Raw genomic sequence first — 19,724 nt, 5'->3', positions numbered from 1 at the left:
TTTGGTTTTCTTTTTGTATTATTTTGTGTTTTATGTACAATAAAGTATTTACATACATACATCATATATTAACGTATGCAGGTTTTGCATTGCAGGCATAGCGTAGGTGAATTAATAAGGCAGGCGTTAAGTAAATTTTTTTAAATGCGCGATTTTCATTCATAGCTATGATTACACCCGGGATTTTAAACAGAATAAAACGGGAAGCTAGGCAAGTAGAAAATAGTTTAGCTTAGTTTATTCTGTGGTTTAGTTTATTTATTCATTCAATACATCATTTCATTACATTATAATTTACATAAATGTCAGTTATAAGAATTTGTATTGAAGTCGTCAAAGGTAATAAGATTAGTAATAATTATAAAAAATAAAATTCTAAATGTCATGTCAATTATGTTCTATTATAAATGTCATTATGTGAATGAAAACAATTAAAATAAGGCTGGTTCTCCTCAAGGGATCGTCAGACTGAAAACACATTGAACACGTTTAGTGGGGGCTACTACGAAATTGGAAAATCGAAGTTCGTATCGTACCGTCCCTCTCACTCTCGTATTAAATAATATAAGCGTCAGCGGGACGGCATGATACGAAGTTCGAATTTAGCACTTCGTAGCATAGACCCTGGCAAGGTTCGGGGCTCGATCGAAAGGGTTAACGGCTGTAGGGCGGAGCCTAGTCTAGACGGACTCGCGGGTCACTAACCTACTATCAAGACTATCAGCTTATCAATATTCTTAGTACTATTTGCGTCCATCTGTTCAGACCGGATTGTGCATGATAAACGACAATGCGATAAGTTAAGCACAGTTTAGACCTGAAAGAAATAAGTTGTTGTTAAAAAAAAAACTTTTAAAACTACATTTCCGTACCAAATTTCAAGTTGATGCCATTAACCTTTGAGGAGTTCCGTCCTGCATAAACAATCCGGTCAGTTTTGTCGAGCTCCCGATATTACGACGCGGCTAATCGCGGTCACTATCCCGTAGAAAATATGTCTTACGTGAACTAGTATTATTTATTTACGTTTGCGATAGATAAGTTCATCTTTTTGCAGGTGGTAGGACCTTGTGCAAGGTCCGCCCGGATTGCTACCCCCATCTTGCTCGCTAATCCTGCCGTGAAGCAGCAGTGCTTGCACTGTTGTGTTTCGGCGTGGAGAGTAAGACAGCCGGTGAAATTACTGGCACTTGAGGTATCCCATCTTAGGCCTCTAGGTTGGCAACGCATCTGCAAGTGTTGCAGGTGTCTATGGGTGGTGGTGATCTCTTATCATCAGGAGACCCACTTGCTCGTTTGCCATCCAGTTGAATAAAAAAAAAAAAAAAAACTTATGGTCGATGGTCGCGTGCCGTTTTATGATAGGACGATAACGCTCGCTCGTGTAGTGTCTCTTTTATATTAGTGTTGATTGAAAGGAACGTCATGAATGTCATGATCGTAAATAAACACAGAGATACGTGTAATAAATATCGGCTTACCTGTAAAAAAAGAGACTATTACCTTACCAATAACAATCAATTGACCAAATCATTTATTTGCTAACATATAGGTAAGATTTACAGATGGTAGGTACATACATTTTTGTACATTTTTAACATGTATTAAAGGTATAGCTTGTTCATCTTTGCTAGCCTCGCTTCAATGCCAAGAAGTAAAATGGAAAAAAAACCTTCTTTAGGTATACTTACTTTCTATAAAATTTATTTTTACGAATGTTTGTTCTTGTGTGTTGGATGTTTATTTAATATGTACTTAATATAATAAGTAATAAATTATCTATTTAAGTATTTTATCAGTTGCCTGTTAACAGTACGAACTTTGCTTAGTTTGGGATTAGGTCAATTGGTGTCAATTGTCCCATTATATTTATTACTATATTATTATTTATTGTATTTTTTACCAGCGCGTTCGCGAATTTCTGTAGCCGTGCACGAAGCCGCGACTTATTTAGTCGCTGTTTGTGTCCTTTTTTAACCCCCGTGTACACCTATCTACTGAGCTCACCTGTGCATTTCTTCTCACCTTACCAAAGCTTTAACTGCAAAGGCAAAACCATTCCCATCACCCGAAGTAACTACATATAGGGTGTTTTCAAAACGCAAGTCAAAATAGTAAGCCACATCGACCCTAATCAAAACAATGGGCGACCCCGCTAATGCGCTAATGCCAGTAACAATGAATGAGTGAATGGTTGAATGAGTCACGTGAAGGGAGATTGATTGCCGGCTAAGTTTATCGCGGGGATAAGGACTTCCGTCCATTTCTAACTCGTGCAATTGGAAGGTGATGGTAACTTTAATAGGTGTTTTGAATGTCGGTGTTAATATTTTGAAGTGGCAAGTCTTTGTACTAATTGGGTTGTACTGGGAAACGATTAAGACAAGACCTAATCTTAATCGCTGCACTGCTGTGAGTGAGGTGTGCGTTGTGCAGTGACTAAGAAAGGATTACTAGAGTTATTAAATTAATTTCATCTACTATTTGTACCATCAGCCAAACTCTGTAAGTAGATACAGAGTTTGGCTGATGGCACAAATAGTACTCTAAGCACGCACAGCTCTAGGCACTCTAAAGTTGATCATCGTTTGCACGTCATAAAACATTGATTTCGATAAAACGTGCGTGTCTGTCAACTCTTTATGACTCTTTATTGTACACCAGAAATAGTAAGCGACATATATCCATACTAATGCGAAAGTGTGTGTGTGTTTGTATGTTTGTCCGTTTTGATTTTTAGCATAGAGGTAGTTTATGGTCCAGAGTGACATAGGCTACTTTTTATTCCGGAAAAATGCACAGTTCCCGAGGAAACAGCGCGCGATAACCGAATTCCACGCGTGCGAAGCCGCGGGCAAAAGCTAGTACCTATATAGGTACTAGCTCAAGTAAGTCATGCTATAATTTTGCTATTAGCAGTATTATTTTGTTACAAACGACATTGCATTACTAAATTCTTGTCTCACGCTTTTTAATTTAAACTTCTAGAACTCTGCTGAATAATATTGTTCTGTGAGTGTATATTTGCATTCCAGTACCTGTAGTTTTTTAAGCACGTCGTTAGCTCCGAACAGTGGGTATCCTGCAAGCAGCGACCTATTCAATCCAGCCACTCAGTCTATGACAAGGGTCCTTGTGTACCCTACACTATGCATATTACACACGTAACTACCTACGTATACTTGTGCTAGACTTTGCGGTTGTTTGAGAACCCCATGTACACTCAAGTTGGCTTTGATGTCAGATAGATAGTTCGCTGCTGTCGAGGTAAATATTTACTGGCACATTAAGTTAGATGGAGACAATGAGTGTTTCTTGACAGAAATATCGCTAGATGGCGCTAGTATCGACAGGTCCGATTTAACGTTGCAGTCTTGCTTGTGATTGGCTCATTTACAAACGTGACGCAAAATAAATGTCAAAGTTGTCAAACGGATCTCACGATAACGCCAACTAGCCTGTCACAGAATCCTCATTAGTTGGATTTAGATGCTGTTAAAGTATTTTCAGTGGTTATATTTACGACATTAACTAAACAGTGCCTGGGCGACGAGCTTCGCTCGGACTAAAACGGAAATCAGCGTTTTCCGAGAGATAAGACCAAGCTAGATCGATTTTTCGTCCCCAAAAACCCCTACATACCAAATTTCATCGAAATCGTTGGAGTCCCCAATCACTATAATGTCTACTTTATCCTATAGGTATACTTAGGAGCTATGATCAATAATTCTATTTAAAGAATAGCATAGTGTTGATGGGCGGTTATTTACACAAGCAATTCGTTCTTAATTGCTTCAATTAATCTGTAATTATTGGTTGAATGACCATTGGCCTATAAATGTTGTATAATCGCTACATCCGATTGATTGATTGTTAACACCCTACTTTTCTAGGCCTCACTATTTGAGGAATCTTATTGACGTTGGTTTTTGCCAAATATCTACACTCATCATCCATCATCATCCCAGCCTATATACGTCCCACTGCTGGGCACAGGCCTCCTCTCAGAACAAAAGGGCTTGGGTCATAGTTCCCACGCAGGCCCAGTGCGGATTGGGAACTTCACACGCACCATTGAATTGCTTCGCAGGTTTGTGCAGGTTTCCTCACGATGTTTTCCTTTACCGTAGCTCGTGGTAAATTTCAAATGTAATTCCGCACATGAATTTCGAAAAACTCAGAGGTGCGAGCCGGGGTTTGAACCCACGACCCTCTGCTTGAGAGGCGATAGGTCAAACGATTAGGCCACCACGGCGAATATCTGCACTGACGAGTGAAAATAACGGAGACTTTTTGTGTTGAAGTTGAAATCTGGATACTTAAGTTCGTTTAAGTGAATAGTTTTCGGTCTTAGGAACGGTTTAGTTTGAGCTTATGAAGTGAATAAGTAGGTAACTTTAGAAGAAAAGTGGTAAAATTAATTTACCATTGTCACAAGCTACAGCAATTTTTCTATATAGGTACTTATTTATTTAAGAGTCCCCCGCAAGCTCGCGTCCCCATACAAACGTTGTTTCATTCTAATTTACAAGCAGCTCTACGGATCAAAACGCAATTTTGCAACTATAATGAGAACAGCCATTAGCCATTACGATGTTTATAATTCATCATTATCAGTCAGTATACCTATTAAGTATATATTTCAATTTGTTAAAGTATCTACATAATCTACAGTCTCAATTCGGTTCCTTCAAGTTGTAACATTACTCTAAATATAAATATTTCATGAGCCATTTGTAATTCATACTGCAACCTCACCAAGCTCTGTCAGGGCACCCCAACTCTCCCGATCTTTTTGACAAAGACTTACGACCTCTAATTTATTTTTCCTGTCCATTCTACAAGAAAGTATACTATCCTTAATAAATAGTGTTACAATGTTTTCCTCATTCTATTTGTTACGAACAACAAACTTAGGACACCCCTTATAAAGAGAAGAAAACATCACCCCTAAATAAAGACAAATTTGCGGTTACACACTGGATGAGTAAATACTATGACAAAAATGGTTTTATTGATAATAGTTGAGGCGGAGCGTAGCGGAGACTTTCAGGATTCGGGTGCGTTGTGGTATTTGCTATTGTGGTATGTGGTATCTACTCCGTATTTGCCGACCCGGAATGAAAGACAACAATGTATCTACGACCTGATACTTCAAACCCTTATTTTTAACGCATGTTTGAAACTGAATGTAAATTTATGCTTTTCTTTGTAATAAATTATTATTAATAATATTCTTTTCTTGTCTTTTTGTTTTCTGTTTGTATCTAATTTGCTAAACGCACTCCCGAGGGTCCCGAGATATAGGCCTAGTTTGGGGTCCACCGGATATCTTTTAATAGGAATGTTTTTTTACTGTGGTTTAAAAAAAAAATTTATTATTCTTCTTTCTTATTCTTTATGGAAATAACAAACACTTTATCTATCGAACTGAAACTGTCTTCCTGTGTTAAGTAAGATCACGATTTTTTTATGATAATAATCAATTCATTTGTTCAACACAGGCAATAGTTATTGCTTCAGTCAATTGTTCGATCATGCCGGAAAATCTACAACAATTTTGTGGCAATAGACTTCAAGTTGCGGCAAGGGCCCTCGGCGCCAGGCCCTCTACTACGAAGTACAAAATTCGAACTTCGTATCTTGCCGTCCCGCTGACACTTATTATTTAATACGAGAGTGAGAGGGACGGTACGATACGACCTTCGATTTTCGAATTTCGTAGTAGCCCCCCAGTTGACTTGCGTCCCGATTGTTTTGACGTGCTTCACGTGTTATAGCGACTGTAATAGCTTGCGGGGTGACGTAATGCGATAGGCGTTTCATATTGTGTGACGGCTTGCATAGTTGCAATCTTGTTGCAATCAGTCGGAGGGCGTTCACCTTATATTTTCTACTAAGATAATGATATAATTCAGTTTATACGTAATCATAATTAATGGAACAAAGAATTATTTCAGCGACGGCTCTGGGGTAAAGCAAGAGGAGCGGTCGTTCTAGGCGTCAGATGGCAAGAAGCGCTAATTTTCCAGTTTCCAGCGCAGAATAAAATTTTTATAGCGCGGAAGCGGTGTAGAGAATCTTGCTTTACCTTAATCAAGGGTTAGAGCCGACGCTGACGACGAGTTGACTCTACATTCGATCAACATTTATATCTCAAGCTTCGCTCTATAAATAAAATAGTTTTCACTCATTCAATCGTATTCAACCACTGCCAAACATAAGTATTTCTCATTTTAGTTTCTGGGGCAATTCCAATACCAGATCACCGCGAAAAAACAACTTAAAACGGCAAATCTACATTGCGGTTTCAATTCATTCATCGGCTTATTAAATTTTGTATTCGTTCCGTATTTGAACATTTGCCAATTGGATAGACTTGAGGAATTTAAATAAGCAGGTTCAATCTAAAACTTTATGATCTTACGGGCTTCGTTTAAAGAAATTTAGAGGTTAGGCTACACTGCGTCGCCGTGTCGTCTAGAACGCTACCAAAACAGCGTAGATAATAGAGAGCTCGGTCTACTCAGCATTAACATCCGGTATTCTTTAATTTCGCCATGCATTTTATCCTGAAACTGTCTACTATTCAGGATTTGTTTCAAGACCACAGTGTAGAACCCTGTAGGTTAAGTTAGTTTTATAAATGTCCTGAAACATTTACAGTTTCAGAACAAAATGCATTTGGCCAAATGAAACATTTGCGAAACGAATCATTAGAAAAAAAATATTTGTTTAGACATTAGTGAACCTTAACATTCACCCGCAATTTCTTCAGTCTACTCGTGATCATGGCACTAGTATTCCCTTCTTCTTCTCAGCTTTCTTCTACTAAATTCTTGGTGTAGGCCTCCTTCAAACTCTTCCACTCAGTTAGAGACCAGTGGGCAGACCGCAAAAAATGAGATGGAGAGACGATATAAAAAAGGTGGCGGGCAGCAACTGGACTCATGGCAAATGCGTTGAAATATCGGAAGCTGATAACTTACCTGAGTGTTGGTGAAACGTCGGCTACCGGAGCGACTGAGCGTGCCTCCTCGGACGTTGCTGTCTGATAGCTCGACGTCGCCCCCGCCGTCGACGGCGCGTCTACGAGACAACTCTGACAGCTCCGCTATCGGTTGCACCTGTTCACATAAACGGGGTAAGCCACTCATCATCATCGTATCAGCATTAGGACGTCCACTGTTGGACATAGGCCTCCTCTATACTTGGAAGCGGCCTGCATCCACCGTGAACCCGCGGCTGTAAATGACTACCTATTGCTAGGATTATAAATACTATCTTACTACCCTTAGGCTTCGCAAGAATTATTCTGTCTTTGATTATGGTATCTAGACGGAGATAAGACAATACTGCTAATGCTGCTATAGATTATATGAATTAAATTCGGGTTTTGTTCCGCTTACCTTACGTAGACGACGTTGAGTCGTCTCGTGATCATGGCGCATTCAATTGTGCCGAAATATCGAGCTTCGTTAAAAGCAAAGTACGTAGAACAAAACCCGAATTTAATTCATAAAATTAATAATGACCGAGACAGTCTAAAATACTGCAATAGATGTTATGAAAATACCATCAGCCAAATATGTGGTCTACCACCCTAAAGTGATAATGATAAATGATAATGCCGATAAGACGAGACTTCGACTATGGCTTGGAAGTTCAACTTTAGTAACATATGTATTTGATAGGAAGTTGATTAGCCCTATTTAGCTTAGAATTTGGCTGACCGTACTTACTTTATACAGTCGCCTGCATTACCTAATATCTGTTACAGCGGAACGTACAAAAATATCTGACTCGTCCTACCGGCGCTAGAAATAGAGTCGTATTAGATATTATGCAAGTTTTTTGTGTTGGATATAGGTGCTGGTGACAGTACCTACGTTGTGCCTTTTTTGCAAAACATCTCAAACCCAGCTTAGTTAATAAACAGCGACTAGTTGCTTCCAAATAATAATTATAGCAAGCTATCGACTCGATTGCAGTCGCGCACCAAATCGAGGCTACGAACACTTGCACTTGGATTATCTTTTATTAAGACATCACACGGTACAGAGACCTGAATAAGCCCAGTCGAGCACGAAAGTGGTTCTTGGTAAATACCGTCACGGGGGAAAGTTGCGTGTTGTCCACACGTGCTTTTTACATAAATTATTCAAGTACCTACTATATCCCGTTGAATTTTCTAGGACTTTTCTAGGGTTTTTCTAGGGCAGTCTCATAAAGTAGGCGTTTTAGCGGTAAAAATAATCCTGGCTTCTTTTAAGTCAATATCCAAATTTAAAGTATTTTGAATTGTATTGTTTACATTTAGAATTTTATGTTGCTCTACGAATTCGTGAAATCATTTGTTCGAATAAGAACATAACAAGTTCTTTTACCGAATCAAATATCTAAATTTGGAGAGTAACTTTGGGCCAGTACAGAGACTGCATTTCATAAAACACAACCGCGACTACCGACTGCTCATTACCTTGTATTGTATTTAAGTAAACCGTTAAAATAGTAACGAAACCAATGTAAATCAAATAATTTGGCTTCACCATAAATTAATTTCATTTCAAAGCTGTAAAGAGTATCATCAAAATACTTTGACGCTAAATAACCAATCATTAATAACTGTTATAGCTATGTTTAGCCAGTGAGATGAGGCAATTCATCTAAACAAAAATTAATGTTTTATTTATTGATTGAACTGACGCTTTGTTATTAGTTAGGGACAGGCAGTGCAGTGCACTATTGGATTTCAAAAGTTACCCAATTACTGTTATTAACCGTTTACCAGTTTAAGTGCCTTTCACTCGTATACAGTAAATTTTTACCGAATAAAGATTGTAAAAAGTGAAAATTTCATAAATTTAACTTTTATGACGATATCTTAATTTAGGCTCACTAAATAAACACGTAATAAAAGTATTACTCACCTTTATCGCGACAGATTCGTTGCTGCTTTTAATGAGGTCTATAACCTCTTCTCGGCTCTTTCCTTCAACATTGACCCCGTTTACTTCCAGAAGTCTATCGCCAGGTAATAGGCCTGACTCGCTAGCTCCCGGATAAGACCCTGGTTCAGCTAGAATCACTGCCTTTTGGACCACTTTACTAACAACACCGTTACCAGTATTACCGTTGCACTTGCTCTCGCCATTGGTTAAGCCGTTATCTTCGTGACCATTCAATTCCTTAGTTTCATCACCAAAAACTCTTTCCTGTATAACCGCCCGACGGAGGCTGAATCCAAAATCATTCCGCGGAGCTTTCTGTCTCTGAATCTTTAAAACTCTCGGTTTAGGAAGTAACAGCGGCTTTAATGGGGGCAATGGTAAGTAAACATCTTCGAAATTGCTGATTCGCGACCATCTATGGAAGCCCTGGGATTCACCAACAGGAGAGGTAGAAAACGGTGGTGTGGCGAAGGAAGAATTGGTCGTTGTATCAGTCAAAGAGTCAGCACTCGGAGATGTCGAAGTGACTCCTAAATAACTGTTCCCATTAGTTTTCGCCACCTCGTCCATGTCTTGTGTAGTAATAGACGGGTTGCTGGCGTTGTTCTTGTAATTACTTTTCACTTGATTTTCAACAGGACTATGAATGACCTTTTTCGTGAAGTTTTGTACTTGCTGCATATCGTCGCTCGACGAAGTGCTTTTGGAGGGCGGTATGCCATAAGAAATAATTTCATTTTGCTGGGTGTTACGTGCTAGTACGTTGGAATCTTGACCGTTCACATAATCAACGGTGTCTGCTGTTGGTATATTGCTTTCTTGGGAATTAGAACTAGTATTACTAAGTCGAGGTCCTTTTAGGATGCCACGTTTTGGTGGTCTCGGTGGTATGGGAGGTAGAACTTGCGGCTGTCGTGGGCTGGTATTAGCGTTGTTGGGATTGTTCAACGAATTTAAAGATGTCTCCGAGCTATCCGATTGTAAGACGCCTTCTTTTCTATTCCACGCGTGTGTGGTCGGGTATCCGGGGGAAAGGTGGTTATTTTCATCGCTCAGATTGGAGTTAGATCCCGAAGTAGGTATTAGCGGATAATTGGAGTAATTAGAGTCTTGCTCGAGATGAGCAAACAATGAAGCGGTGTAATCAGCTGTGATGCCGGAGGGGAGTTTCTCCTTCTCTTTGCGCCTGCCGCGTAATTTGAGAGATCGTCGAACCTGCGAATAAAAAACGCATTGAGTGATTCAATCATGCAAAACACGACTGAAGGACAATGAGGGTTAAACCGTTTTAACAAAACAAGACGATCATTGTTAATGCAATGGATATAATGACAGGGCAATTCAAAACTAATACATGTCGAGATTATAATCTATCGATCAATTGGCGAGTCATAATCACTATCGTCCCGATTGTATGAATGAAATGAAACAACTCGGCTGCAATTTATTAAACAGCTGATATCGTTCACACTGGTGATCGGAAGAGAGGATTCATTATGAACACAATACGCAGTGCAGAGTGATTACAAATTGGATTTATACAGATATAATTGACTTTCGGTTTCGCGCCGCAGAGTGAGTATTGAATAGTGATGAAACCCGACAAGTTCCTGCTATTGCAAAAAGCCACATTCTGAGCGAAGCGTGCTCGACCACAGCCAAGGCTTATAATAAGAATACAACAATCTGCAAAACTGGACTCTTGATGTATTTTCGTCCCATAATTGTCAATTTTGCAGCTTGGCTGCATATTTGTAAGCGAGAAGGTCTTACGAATAATTTACGATACGTGTAAAAACTTCCAATAATGGTGGGCCGTGCTCTAATTGAAGTTCTACGGTTGCTTTATTGAATCAGAATTATTTGAATTTAAGTCGACCTTTTAGCCGCATTCGTTGGTAATTAAGCAGAAACCGCAAAAACCTTTGAAGCAGCGACGATTAAACGCCGAAGCATTGCACGAGCTAACATTGCTTGGAATTAAAAGTTATTTTGTGTCCGCTCTGATAAATTTCTAAGAACCAAAAACAGCATTAAAACCAAATTATGGCGTCAGTGAAAGGAGTAATCACCGAAAATGCTAATTATTTTAAGTGTGCCAAGTTTAAGATAAAAGTTTTACTTATCTTGCAAATTAAATTGCAATAGTTTCGGATAAAGAAAAATACTGGCCTATTATAGTATCTACACACTAGGGATGCTCCAGAGCAACATATATTATTGTTTTTATTACTTATTATACGAGTACGTATATATACACATATTTAACTACTGTACCTTTTTCATCAAGCCAAATGACGAAATCACCAAAACTCTAGCACCAAAATTAAACATTTTAAGACTCTTTAAATTCGCATCTATCAAATCCGACATGACTGAACCGTTTCAATTGCACTATTGGCCTAGACTAGATAGAACTAGACAGTTTTTCGTAGTCGTGCATTCAAACAATGATATTATTGTTTTTTGTTTACACTACGTGTTTATAAAACATGTTATTGTATTTTTACGGAACACATTGCACTATATAATAACAGGTGTTTAACCTTACTACGAATGTGTCTAAGTTACAAACAATTGAGTATATATAATAATTGAAATTTAGAGAGAAAGAAATCGTGTTGCGTGTTGATATTTTTATTGTAGTTTTCATATGACGGAATTATATCAAACACTTTCTATCAATATCTATGCAAAAGATAGATATTATAGTTATACAAACTAAACAAGAAAGAGTCAGAGGTACACTTAGTACCTAATCTATAACAGGGTCTACTTTGCAACTAGCTTAATTTAATTTTTCTGTCTTTTATCGCAACCCACCCGCAAATAACATGATCCCTACATTTCTAAAGGAAAAATGTCATAGAAGCATCAGAAAACTAGTCTAAGTATTAAAATGAAATAAGGGCTTCGTGATATCGGGTGTCAATTCTATTGGCCTCGATAAACGTGTTTGCGACAAGTGTATAAACTGTACGGACACTGGTTGCGCGTGCGGCGACCGTGACGGCACAAACTCTCCCAGCGGCTATGTTACAGACACCGTTAGCGGCAGCATTGTTTTGGATATGATGTGTAAGTAAATAACGAATGGCAATGTTTTCAATACCGCGTAAATATTAGGAGGAAAGTGGTATGTTTCGAAAATAGCAGCTTTTAAAGAGGAACTTTTATGAACAATTTATTGCAATGTACCTCCCTCCTTCCTCCTAAGACGCTCTTGTCCACTATTGAAGCGTTAAGCTCGTAACTGAAAATGTGTGGTTGTAATCTATCAATTAAGGTCATCTACATGTTTTCCATCGATATCTATGTAGGTACTTAATGATATTTCAATACCTTTAATTAGCTTTACTTTGCCCAATATTCCTCAACACTAATACTAAGCTTTTGTTCACAGTTTAGCTTAGAAAAGTACTTAGCCTAATGTTTATATATAATACAAGTTAAACTTTAATTGACTAATTCGAATTCGGACCAAAAATTATTTGTCCAAATGTGATTGTGCTGAAAAATATTAAGAACCGAATTTATTTTCGTTGTAAATTACTGAAGTCCGCAATCGATTTCGCCTTTTATAATTAGGAGCAAAATTAAATACTCAATAAGTTCAGGTATTTTTCTGCATGGGCTTATAATTTGAAGTTATCAATTTTCCACTTGCACAACTATTATCTATTCTGAGCTTGCACTTAATGACTGTACTTAAATCAACATATTTATCCACAAGTCTCTAGGTAAGGAATAAGATAAAGGTAAAGATGTTTTACAAGTCGCATGAAAAGTTAAATTGCTAAATTGGTAGATGCAATCAATAAATAGCCACATCCGGAGAAAATGCAAGATCGTTACTATAATTGGCGGCAAAATAATAGAATGTAACATTAACTTTTATGGCATTTCTTACGACTGTTCCTTGTCTACGCTTTGTGCACATAACACTGATGATGATCTTAAAGTCGCTGATGTAATCGTCAAAGAAATACCACGAAACATAAGCGTGGAGGCCACTTGTTATTTTAAAGAAAATGACGATTCTTGTGAATACTTTAAATATGCCTTCTGGACCATCAAGTTGGATTCCCATTAAGTTGTAAATACCGTATATACCTACGCTAAAACTCGGCACATTCTGGGGACTATACTTGTGGTTAATGACTTTAAAATAGTACAAAGACGAACACCTTTTAAAGCAATGGTTAAAGAACACTGGAAAACAGAGATAAAACGATAAAGTTTAAAATAAGTTTTCCTAGCAGTGTGGTGTCCCCCTGAAAAATATCGAATAAACTAAATCGTGACTCATAGTGGACTCTTTTCATATAAAATGTCACAGTGACGCATTGTCAGAAAAGAAAAATAATTTTGACACTTACTGTGAGCACATTCTACCACGGGTCAAGAATTAAATGTTTCAACTAGGTAGGTATATCGTTTCTTTCCTAACAAAAACTTGCTTACTACCATAGTCTCATAAGAATATTGTATACACTAACAATACTTGGATCTACTCAGTTATCCGAAAATAAATTCAAATGGTTGTCTGGAAGAGATCGCTTTTAAGCGATAAGACCGCCTATTGACTACCCTGAATCTAAGTGTTTATATTATAAGTTTTTTGTACTGCTTTATGGTGTGCAATAAAGAATATTTGTATTGTATTGTAAATTATTTTGATTTGATTTGATTTGAAAAACAACTCTACCTACTATGAACTCCGAGAAGATTGAACCTAGACTTACCGCAATTTAGCTCTTGGAAAAGAGAGCATGAACCACTTATCGACGATCAATTCAATCGATCACTAAAAGTAAATCGTCAACGATAAAAGATAATATTTCAGCGTTATCGATGCGCGCTTGAAACTGTCATTATTATGCATCAATCAATAGATACCTTATTATACTGATTGATCGTAATAGCGTAATGGTTGGCATGCTTTTCCATCGGGAAACCGTATAATTACGCCCAACTAGCAACATTTTACATCGTGCTTTAGCCACACGAAAAGTAATGTCGGCAACTTTGAATTTTGATGCTGTTAAGCCGGGTCTCCGTCTCCAGTGAGCGAGCCGCCTCGCATTGCAGCCATTTTCGGTGAGATTTTCCAACAAAATCATGCCACATGCATGCGCTTATCTCGCACGGCGGCTCGCTCAGTGGAGACTCGGCTTTAGAAAGCAACGAACTTATTGAAAGGGATAGGTCATTCTACTTACTCAAAATTGGCAAATTTTTTGTACGGAAACCATAGGCTAGAAAATGAAACGTCAAAGCTAAAACAGAAAATAAAACAGCGTAACAAATTTTAGGGTCAGTTGACACCAAAACACGATGCTTTTCTCATTGAGAGAATAGGACAAATGAGTAGGTAGTCTCGGTTTGAAGTTTGAGCTGACATAAGGAATTAACAATTAACCCCTAGTCGTGAGTTTACACCTATATCTTAATGTGAATACGGGAATGGAGAGAAAGATAAATAGATAAAAAATACTCGTCTATCCGATGACACGGAAACAGTGTGAGAATAACAATTTTTGCATCGATTTTTCATCCGGCTTCTGACCTATTCCTATTACCCTAGTACGCAGGTCGTCAGTTTACTTCGTCTTATTGCCTAGCATTATTCTAAAGTTATTGTGCAACGTTACGGAACGTCTGTTGATGTTGAATCGAAACCAGTGCCGTATGACCTATTGCTACATCTTGAAGGAATTCCTTGTTAGGGTAAAGAGTGGTGTTTAGTAATGTCTTTGGAACTTGATTACCATGTTTAACCTCGCAAACACCCGTCAAACTATGTCTATTAGATTAATACAAACTTTAAGAATGTTCAGATCTTGACATTTTATTCTACAAATTAGACTATTTGATTCATCGACATCTATGTACCTTACGGTACTAGACTGGCTGTTTAGAAAAAAACGCGCGGCTCATCAATCATCAATATTACCTACTTACTTTGACACAACCCCTGTCACGGTAAACTAATTTTGTGCGCCGTGTTGATGTAAGAAACATGCAGTCTAGTACATAGATGTCAATGATTTGATCACAGAGAGTAGCCGATTTTACATCAACGTCGAATATCTACATTACATTATTTTTAAAGGTTAAGCTTATGTCAAAACTTTTGACCTTTCGCTTAAAATATGTAATGATTTTGTAAGATTTCGCCGGATAAAAATAGTTCTTTTGCAAGGCAACCTTTAATAAGATCAACATTGCAGAATTTCAAACAATCAGTTTCGCGATACGGATACTTTGTTCACGAGGTATTTCATAGACTATGGGGCTATATTTTATGGTTGACGTCATTGATTTATCTATCAGCAGGTGAACGCAAATAAGAGATTGTATCTCGTGTCATGATCATAATAATTTAATAATAAAAACCTTAGTTGTATTATATATATAATATGACCAATAAGAGGGGACCTTGTCGTATGTTATCAGGTTTCGTAACATATATTTTTTCTAATGCCAGTCAATTGTTAAGGAAGTATCTCACTTGCTTTATCGTCGTCGAGGTCGAAACCAAATTTACTTTGCACTCCTCAATATAATAAATATTTAATAATAATTTCAATTTGTGTAAGTATATACCTGTTTTCTGTACTGCTTGCTATGTGTTGGTGTGCAATAAAGAGTTATTGTATTGTATTGTTTCCCAGATTAACGTCAAGTTCTTATATACTCTTTAAAATATGAACATAAGAGAAAACAATTAATTTACATTTATCGAAAAAATATAAAACCAGTTTATCGAACTCCGTAAACGGGTTCGTCCTTAACCACGGTCAACTTATCTGTCAATTGACTGCTATCATTATTTCATGCAAATCGCGCATAACTTTTCTATCGATTTATTGATCCGCACGTACTGATCAACCTGTAAGGTGTGACCACAATTTGATCATTTAGATTGACTCCATAGAACGTCTTATGAAGTCGGGTCAAAAAATTAGAGAAATTATTAATAAAATAAAATTTCAAGATTTTCAGAAGCTTCGATAAAATAGTGTAAATTATTAAAAGTTGTTCATAAAATTCACTCAGAAAAAAAAAGATTTTGAGGTACGAGTTTATTTAAAAGTCTTAGTGACGATATGATGACAAGTTTTCTAAAATCAATCCGGAATATTTCAGCTAAAGGTTAGATTAGTTTGACTCAACACTTTTCAGTGTTTTCATCAGAATTGTTCATTCAAGTCCCCCTATCGACGGGGTAAACTTTGACCATCGATCAATGTATGGAAATAATTTTGTCGATGAACTTAAAATTCGTGACAAACATTTCAAAGTCAAAGTCAAAATATCTTTATTCAATTTAGGCTAAAACAAGCAAAAAAACTACCACCGGTTCGGAAAAACCTCTGTTGAGAAGAATCCGGCAAGAAACTCAACAAGGTATATTTTTTTAAACAGATTTACAATATTATTAAATTATATCTATACATCATAAGTATCTAACACAACTTTATTTTTAACACAGTTGGTTCGCTATTTGAAGGATCGCTAATGCGGATCGGAATTATTTCCAAATATCCCTGTCCATGATATAATCATTAACTTTATAATACGCCTTAGATAAGTATTAATGTCTTCTTGACAATAGATCTGAATTTTGTATCTGTTTCATTTATAATATTTTTTGGAATTTTATTATAAAAACGTATGCAATTTCCCAGAAACGACTTTCATCATCATCAACATCATATTTCAGCCTAATATACATAGGTCTCATTGTAGGGGCTCTTCACAGAACTAGTAGGCAAGCAGAAAACCATTTACTTCAGATATATTTTAAGATATAATCTATAGTTTCGTGTACAGTCGAGTTCATAAACTTGTGAGCAAAAATTTGATCAAAAATATTTGAACACTGTTAACGGCGCAGAAGCGTGTTCAGATATTTTTGATCAAATTTTTCTCACAAGTTTATGTACTCGACTGTACTTTAAAAATCTAGCAATTATCCTTTTCTTTTTAAATCAGGACTATTACGGCGGGACGATTAGGAGCGATTTCAGTCGGACTGGCAACATTTTCATGAAGCCAGAGAAGGGGAGGCTTTTGCCTTGAAAAAAAAAAAAACTTAAACCTAATATTATGCATATGTTGAAGAAAACTCATATAGGAGTGGAATAGAAAAGGTGACCGTTGCTACGAAAACCAATTCACTTCTGAAGCGCTCGTAAAGAACTATAGTTGGAGTTTTATCTCCGTTTGATTACTAAGCGGATTGTTTTGAATAGCCGATGGGTGGGCGTGTAATCTTGGCCTAAACATATGTTTTATAAATTGAAAGTATTATATCGTAACGGTTAAGTCCTCTTTGGCTAATAATCATGGTAAAATGTGGTCATAAAACTTGCAATGGGGGACTCGCAAAACCACTCGCATCCATCCCAGCCTATATACGTCCTACTGCAGGGCACAGGCCTCCTCTCGGAATGAGAGGGCTTGGGCAGTAGTTCCCATGCGGGCCCAGTGCGGATTGGGAACTTCACACACACCGTTGAATTGCTTCGCAGGTTTGTTGTGCAGGTTTCCTCACTATGTTTTCCTTCACCGTAAAGCTCGTGGTAAATTTCAAATGTAATTCCGCACATGAATTTCGAAAAACTCAGAGGTGCGAGCCGGGGTTTGAACCCACGATCCTCTGCTTGAGAGGCCATAGGCCATACCACTCGGCCACCACGGCAACCACTCGCATGAACGATGATATTCAAACTGCGATTTATAAAAGCCATCCCGTGGTAGCCTAGTGTTTTGACCAGGGAGCGAATTGATGCCGGTGACGTCATTATGACGCCAATTGACATATAGGATGTTTTTATAAATAAGTACTGGCCGCCTCAAGTGTCAATAAAATATCCGTAAACTAAAGAGGCAAATAAGTTGTTAGTGATTATCTATAATCTCGATAAAACACTGTATGAAGCTTGACGTCATACGGCTGTCACCGGCATCAAAGTTTCGCTCCCTGGCTTTGACCTATGGCCTCTCGTGCAGGTCGTGGGTTCGAGTCCGGTCTCGTGAGTTATTTGGACGGTAGGTGCACATTTGTAATTTGCCATGAGCTTTTTGGTAAAGGAAACGTGCATTTCGAAATAATTTTATGGTGTGTGCGTGCATGTGAAGTTCCCAATCTGCACTAGAGACGAGACGTATATAGGTGAGAGATCTAACGATCACAAAGCTGCTTAGTGAGGTTTGACAATATGGTACTATAAATTGAATTTCATTTTTGGATAAGTGCCTAGGATTATTTCTATTATCGCCTGTCAGCTGGCCTTGTTTTGAATGCGATCATCCTTACACAAAATTCGCATGAAGCATCTATCATAACGCAGGTACACTGTACCGTTAAACATTCTTCCCGAAAATACGCTACTAGGAAGTGGCAAGAAGCTAACTGTAAGTAGCAAATGGCCTAAGAGGCAACTGGTCCAAGTAGCAGTGTAAAAAGTTCCCCGAATGTCTAGTCATTTCCCGTTCATCCATTTATTACTTAAAGAGTGCCAACGGGACCTATTAGTGAGATACCGCTGTCTGTCTGTCTGTCCGTCCGCCTGTCTGTCACAGGGCTCTGTCTCTTGAGCCGTAATAGCAAGACACTTGAATTTTTTTAGACCACTTGCTACTTAGACCAGCTGCTTTTTAGACGAGGTGATATTAACCCAAAAATACACCCAAATAACAATGAGGGTTTTTCAACAGGCGAAATATCGCTAGATGGCGTTAGTATCGTGAGGTCAGTTTGACGTTTCAGTCTTGCTTGCTTGCGATTGGCTCATTTGGATATTTATCCAATAATACGCGTGACAGAAATGTCAAACGGACCTTACGATGCGCCATTTAGCAATGTTTCGCCTGTCGAAAAACCCTCATTAAACAGCAACTTCGACGACATAACATGCTCACCTCTTCCAGCCTAAGCGGCTCCTCAAGCCCGCCCGCTATCCGCTCCCTCTTCTCCCGCTCCTTCCGTTCTTTCTTCTCTTTCTTTCTCCTCTCCTTTTCCCCGTCCCGCTCTTCGAAGCTTCCCGTGTCGCCGCCAGCGAGGACAGCCGACTTCTTCATGAAATTAAACATGGCGACCGGGCTCTGAAAAGAAAACGTTCATTAATTTTTGATTTGAAGTGAAATTGTGACTTTCAAGCACAATTTCTATTCGTGCATTATTTTAATCTAATTCTTAGAGCGGTGTAGCACTACAACCACTACAACGCTCCGAATCCGAGCAAAATACGGTCCGGAATAGTTGTAGGACTATTTGTATAGTGAAATCGGATCTAAGTGCGTAAACTACATATACCAAATACAAGCGAATAACGGTCCTAGTGCGTTTAACGTTCTACGACTAGTCCGTGTTTTCATGGATTCGGATCAGATTCGAATCGGATGTGCTGCGAAATCGCTCTTAGGCTGTGAATCTTTTATAATATGCGCGTCCCTTATTTGCTTTATAAAATCGTTACCTACCCCTAAAATTATCAAAATATTCACTAGCAGATACCAAAAATAAAAACTAAAAAATATCAATACAAATCACGATCAACCATCATTATTTTAAATTCTAACTCTTTTAGGTGCAAGTATATTAATCGGCATAGAATTCTGATTAACACTTATTTATACGACTCCATAACCACGTAGTTACTCGTAGTATCCAATTTCATAGACGCAGCCTAGCCACATCAATGCAGAAAATGTTCCAACTTAGTTATTGTTTCGCTCGTTCAGCACCAAACTTGAAATTAC

The 19,724-nt window shown here is 38.0% G+C and overlaps 1 protein-coding gene across 1 annotated transcript in view; it reads right to left on the bottom strand.

Moving 5' to 3' along the window:
• Nucleotides 1–19,065, bottom strand: part of Mhcl (Myosin heavy chain-like) — a 176,971-nt gene extending 157,906 nt beyond the window's left edge. The window contains exons 1-3 of the mRNA XM_074092030.1: nucleotides 18,885–19,065; nucleotides 8,931–10,166; nucleotides 6,990–7,127 (exon numbers count right to left, since the gene is read on the bottom strand). Coding sequence (XP_073948131.1) covers nucleotides 6,990–7,127; nucleotides 8,931–10,166; nucleotides 18,885–19,055 — 1,545 coding nt within the window. The 5' untranslated portion in view covers nucleotides 19,056–19,065. The remainder of the gene's footprint in view (nucleotides 1–6,989; nucleotides 7,128–8,930; nucleotides 10,167–18,884) is intronic.
• Between the last annotated feature and the right edge of the window lie 659 nt (nucleotides 19,066–19,724).

Source organism: Choristoneura fumiferana, chromosome 9, assembly GCF_025370935.1.
Source record: "Choristoneura fumiferana chromosome 9, NRCan_CFum_1, whole genome shotgun sequence".
Lineage (NCBI taxonomy): Eukaryota > Metazoa > Arthropoda > Insecta > Lepidoptera > Tortricidae > Choristoneura > Choristoneura fumiferana.
The sequence above is the reverse complement of the archived record's forward strand: the minus strand, read 5'-3'. Positions and strand labels throughout refer to the sequence as shown.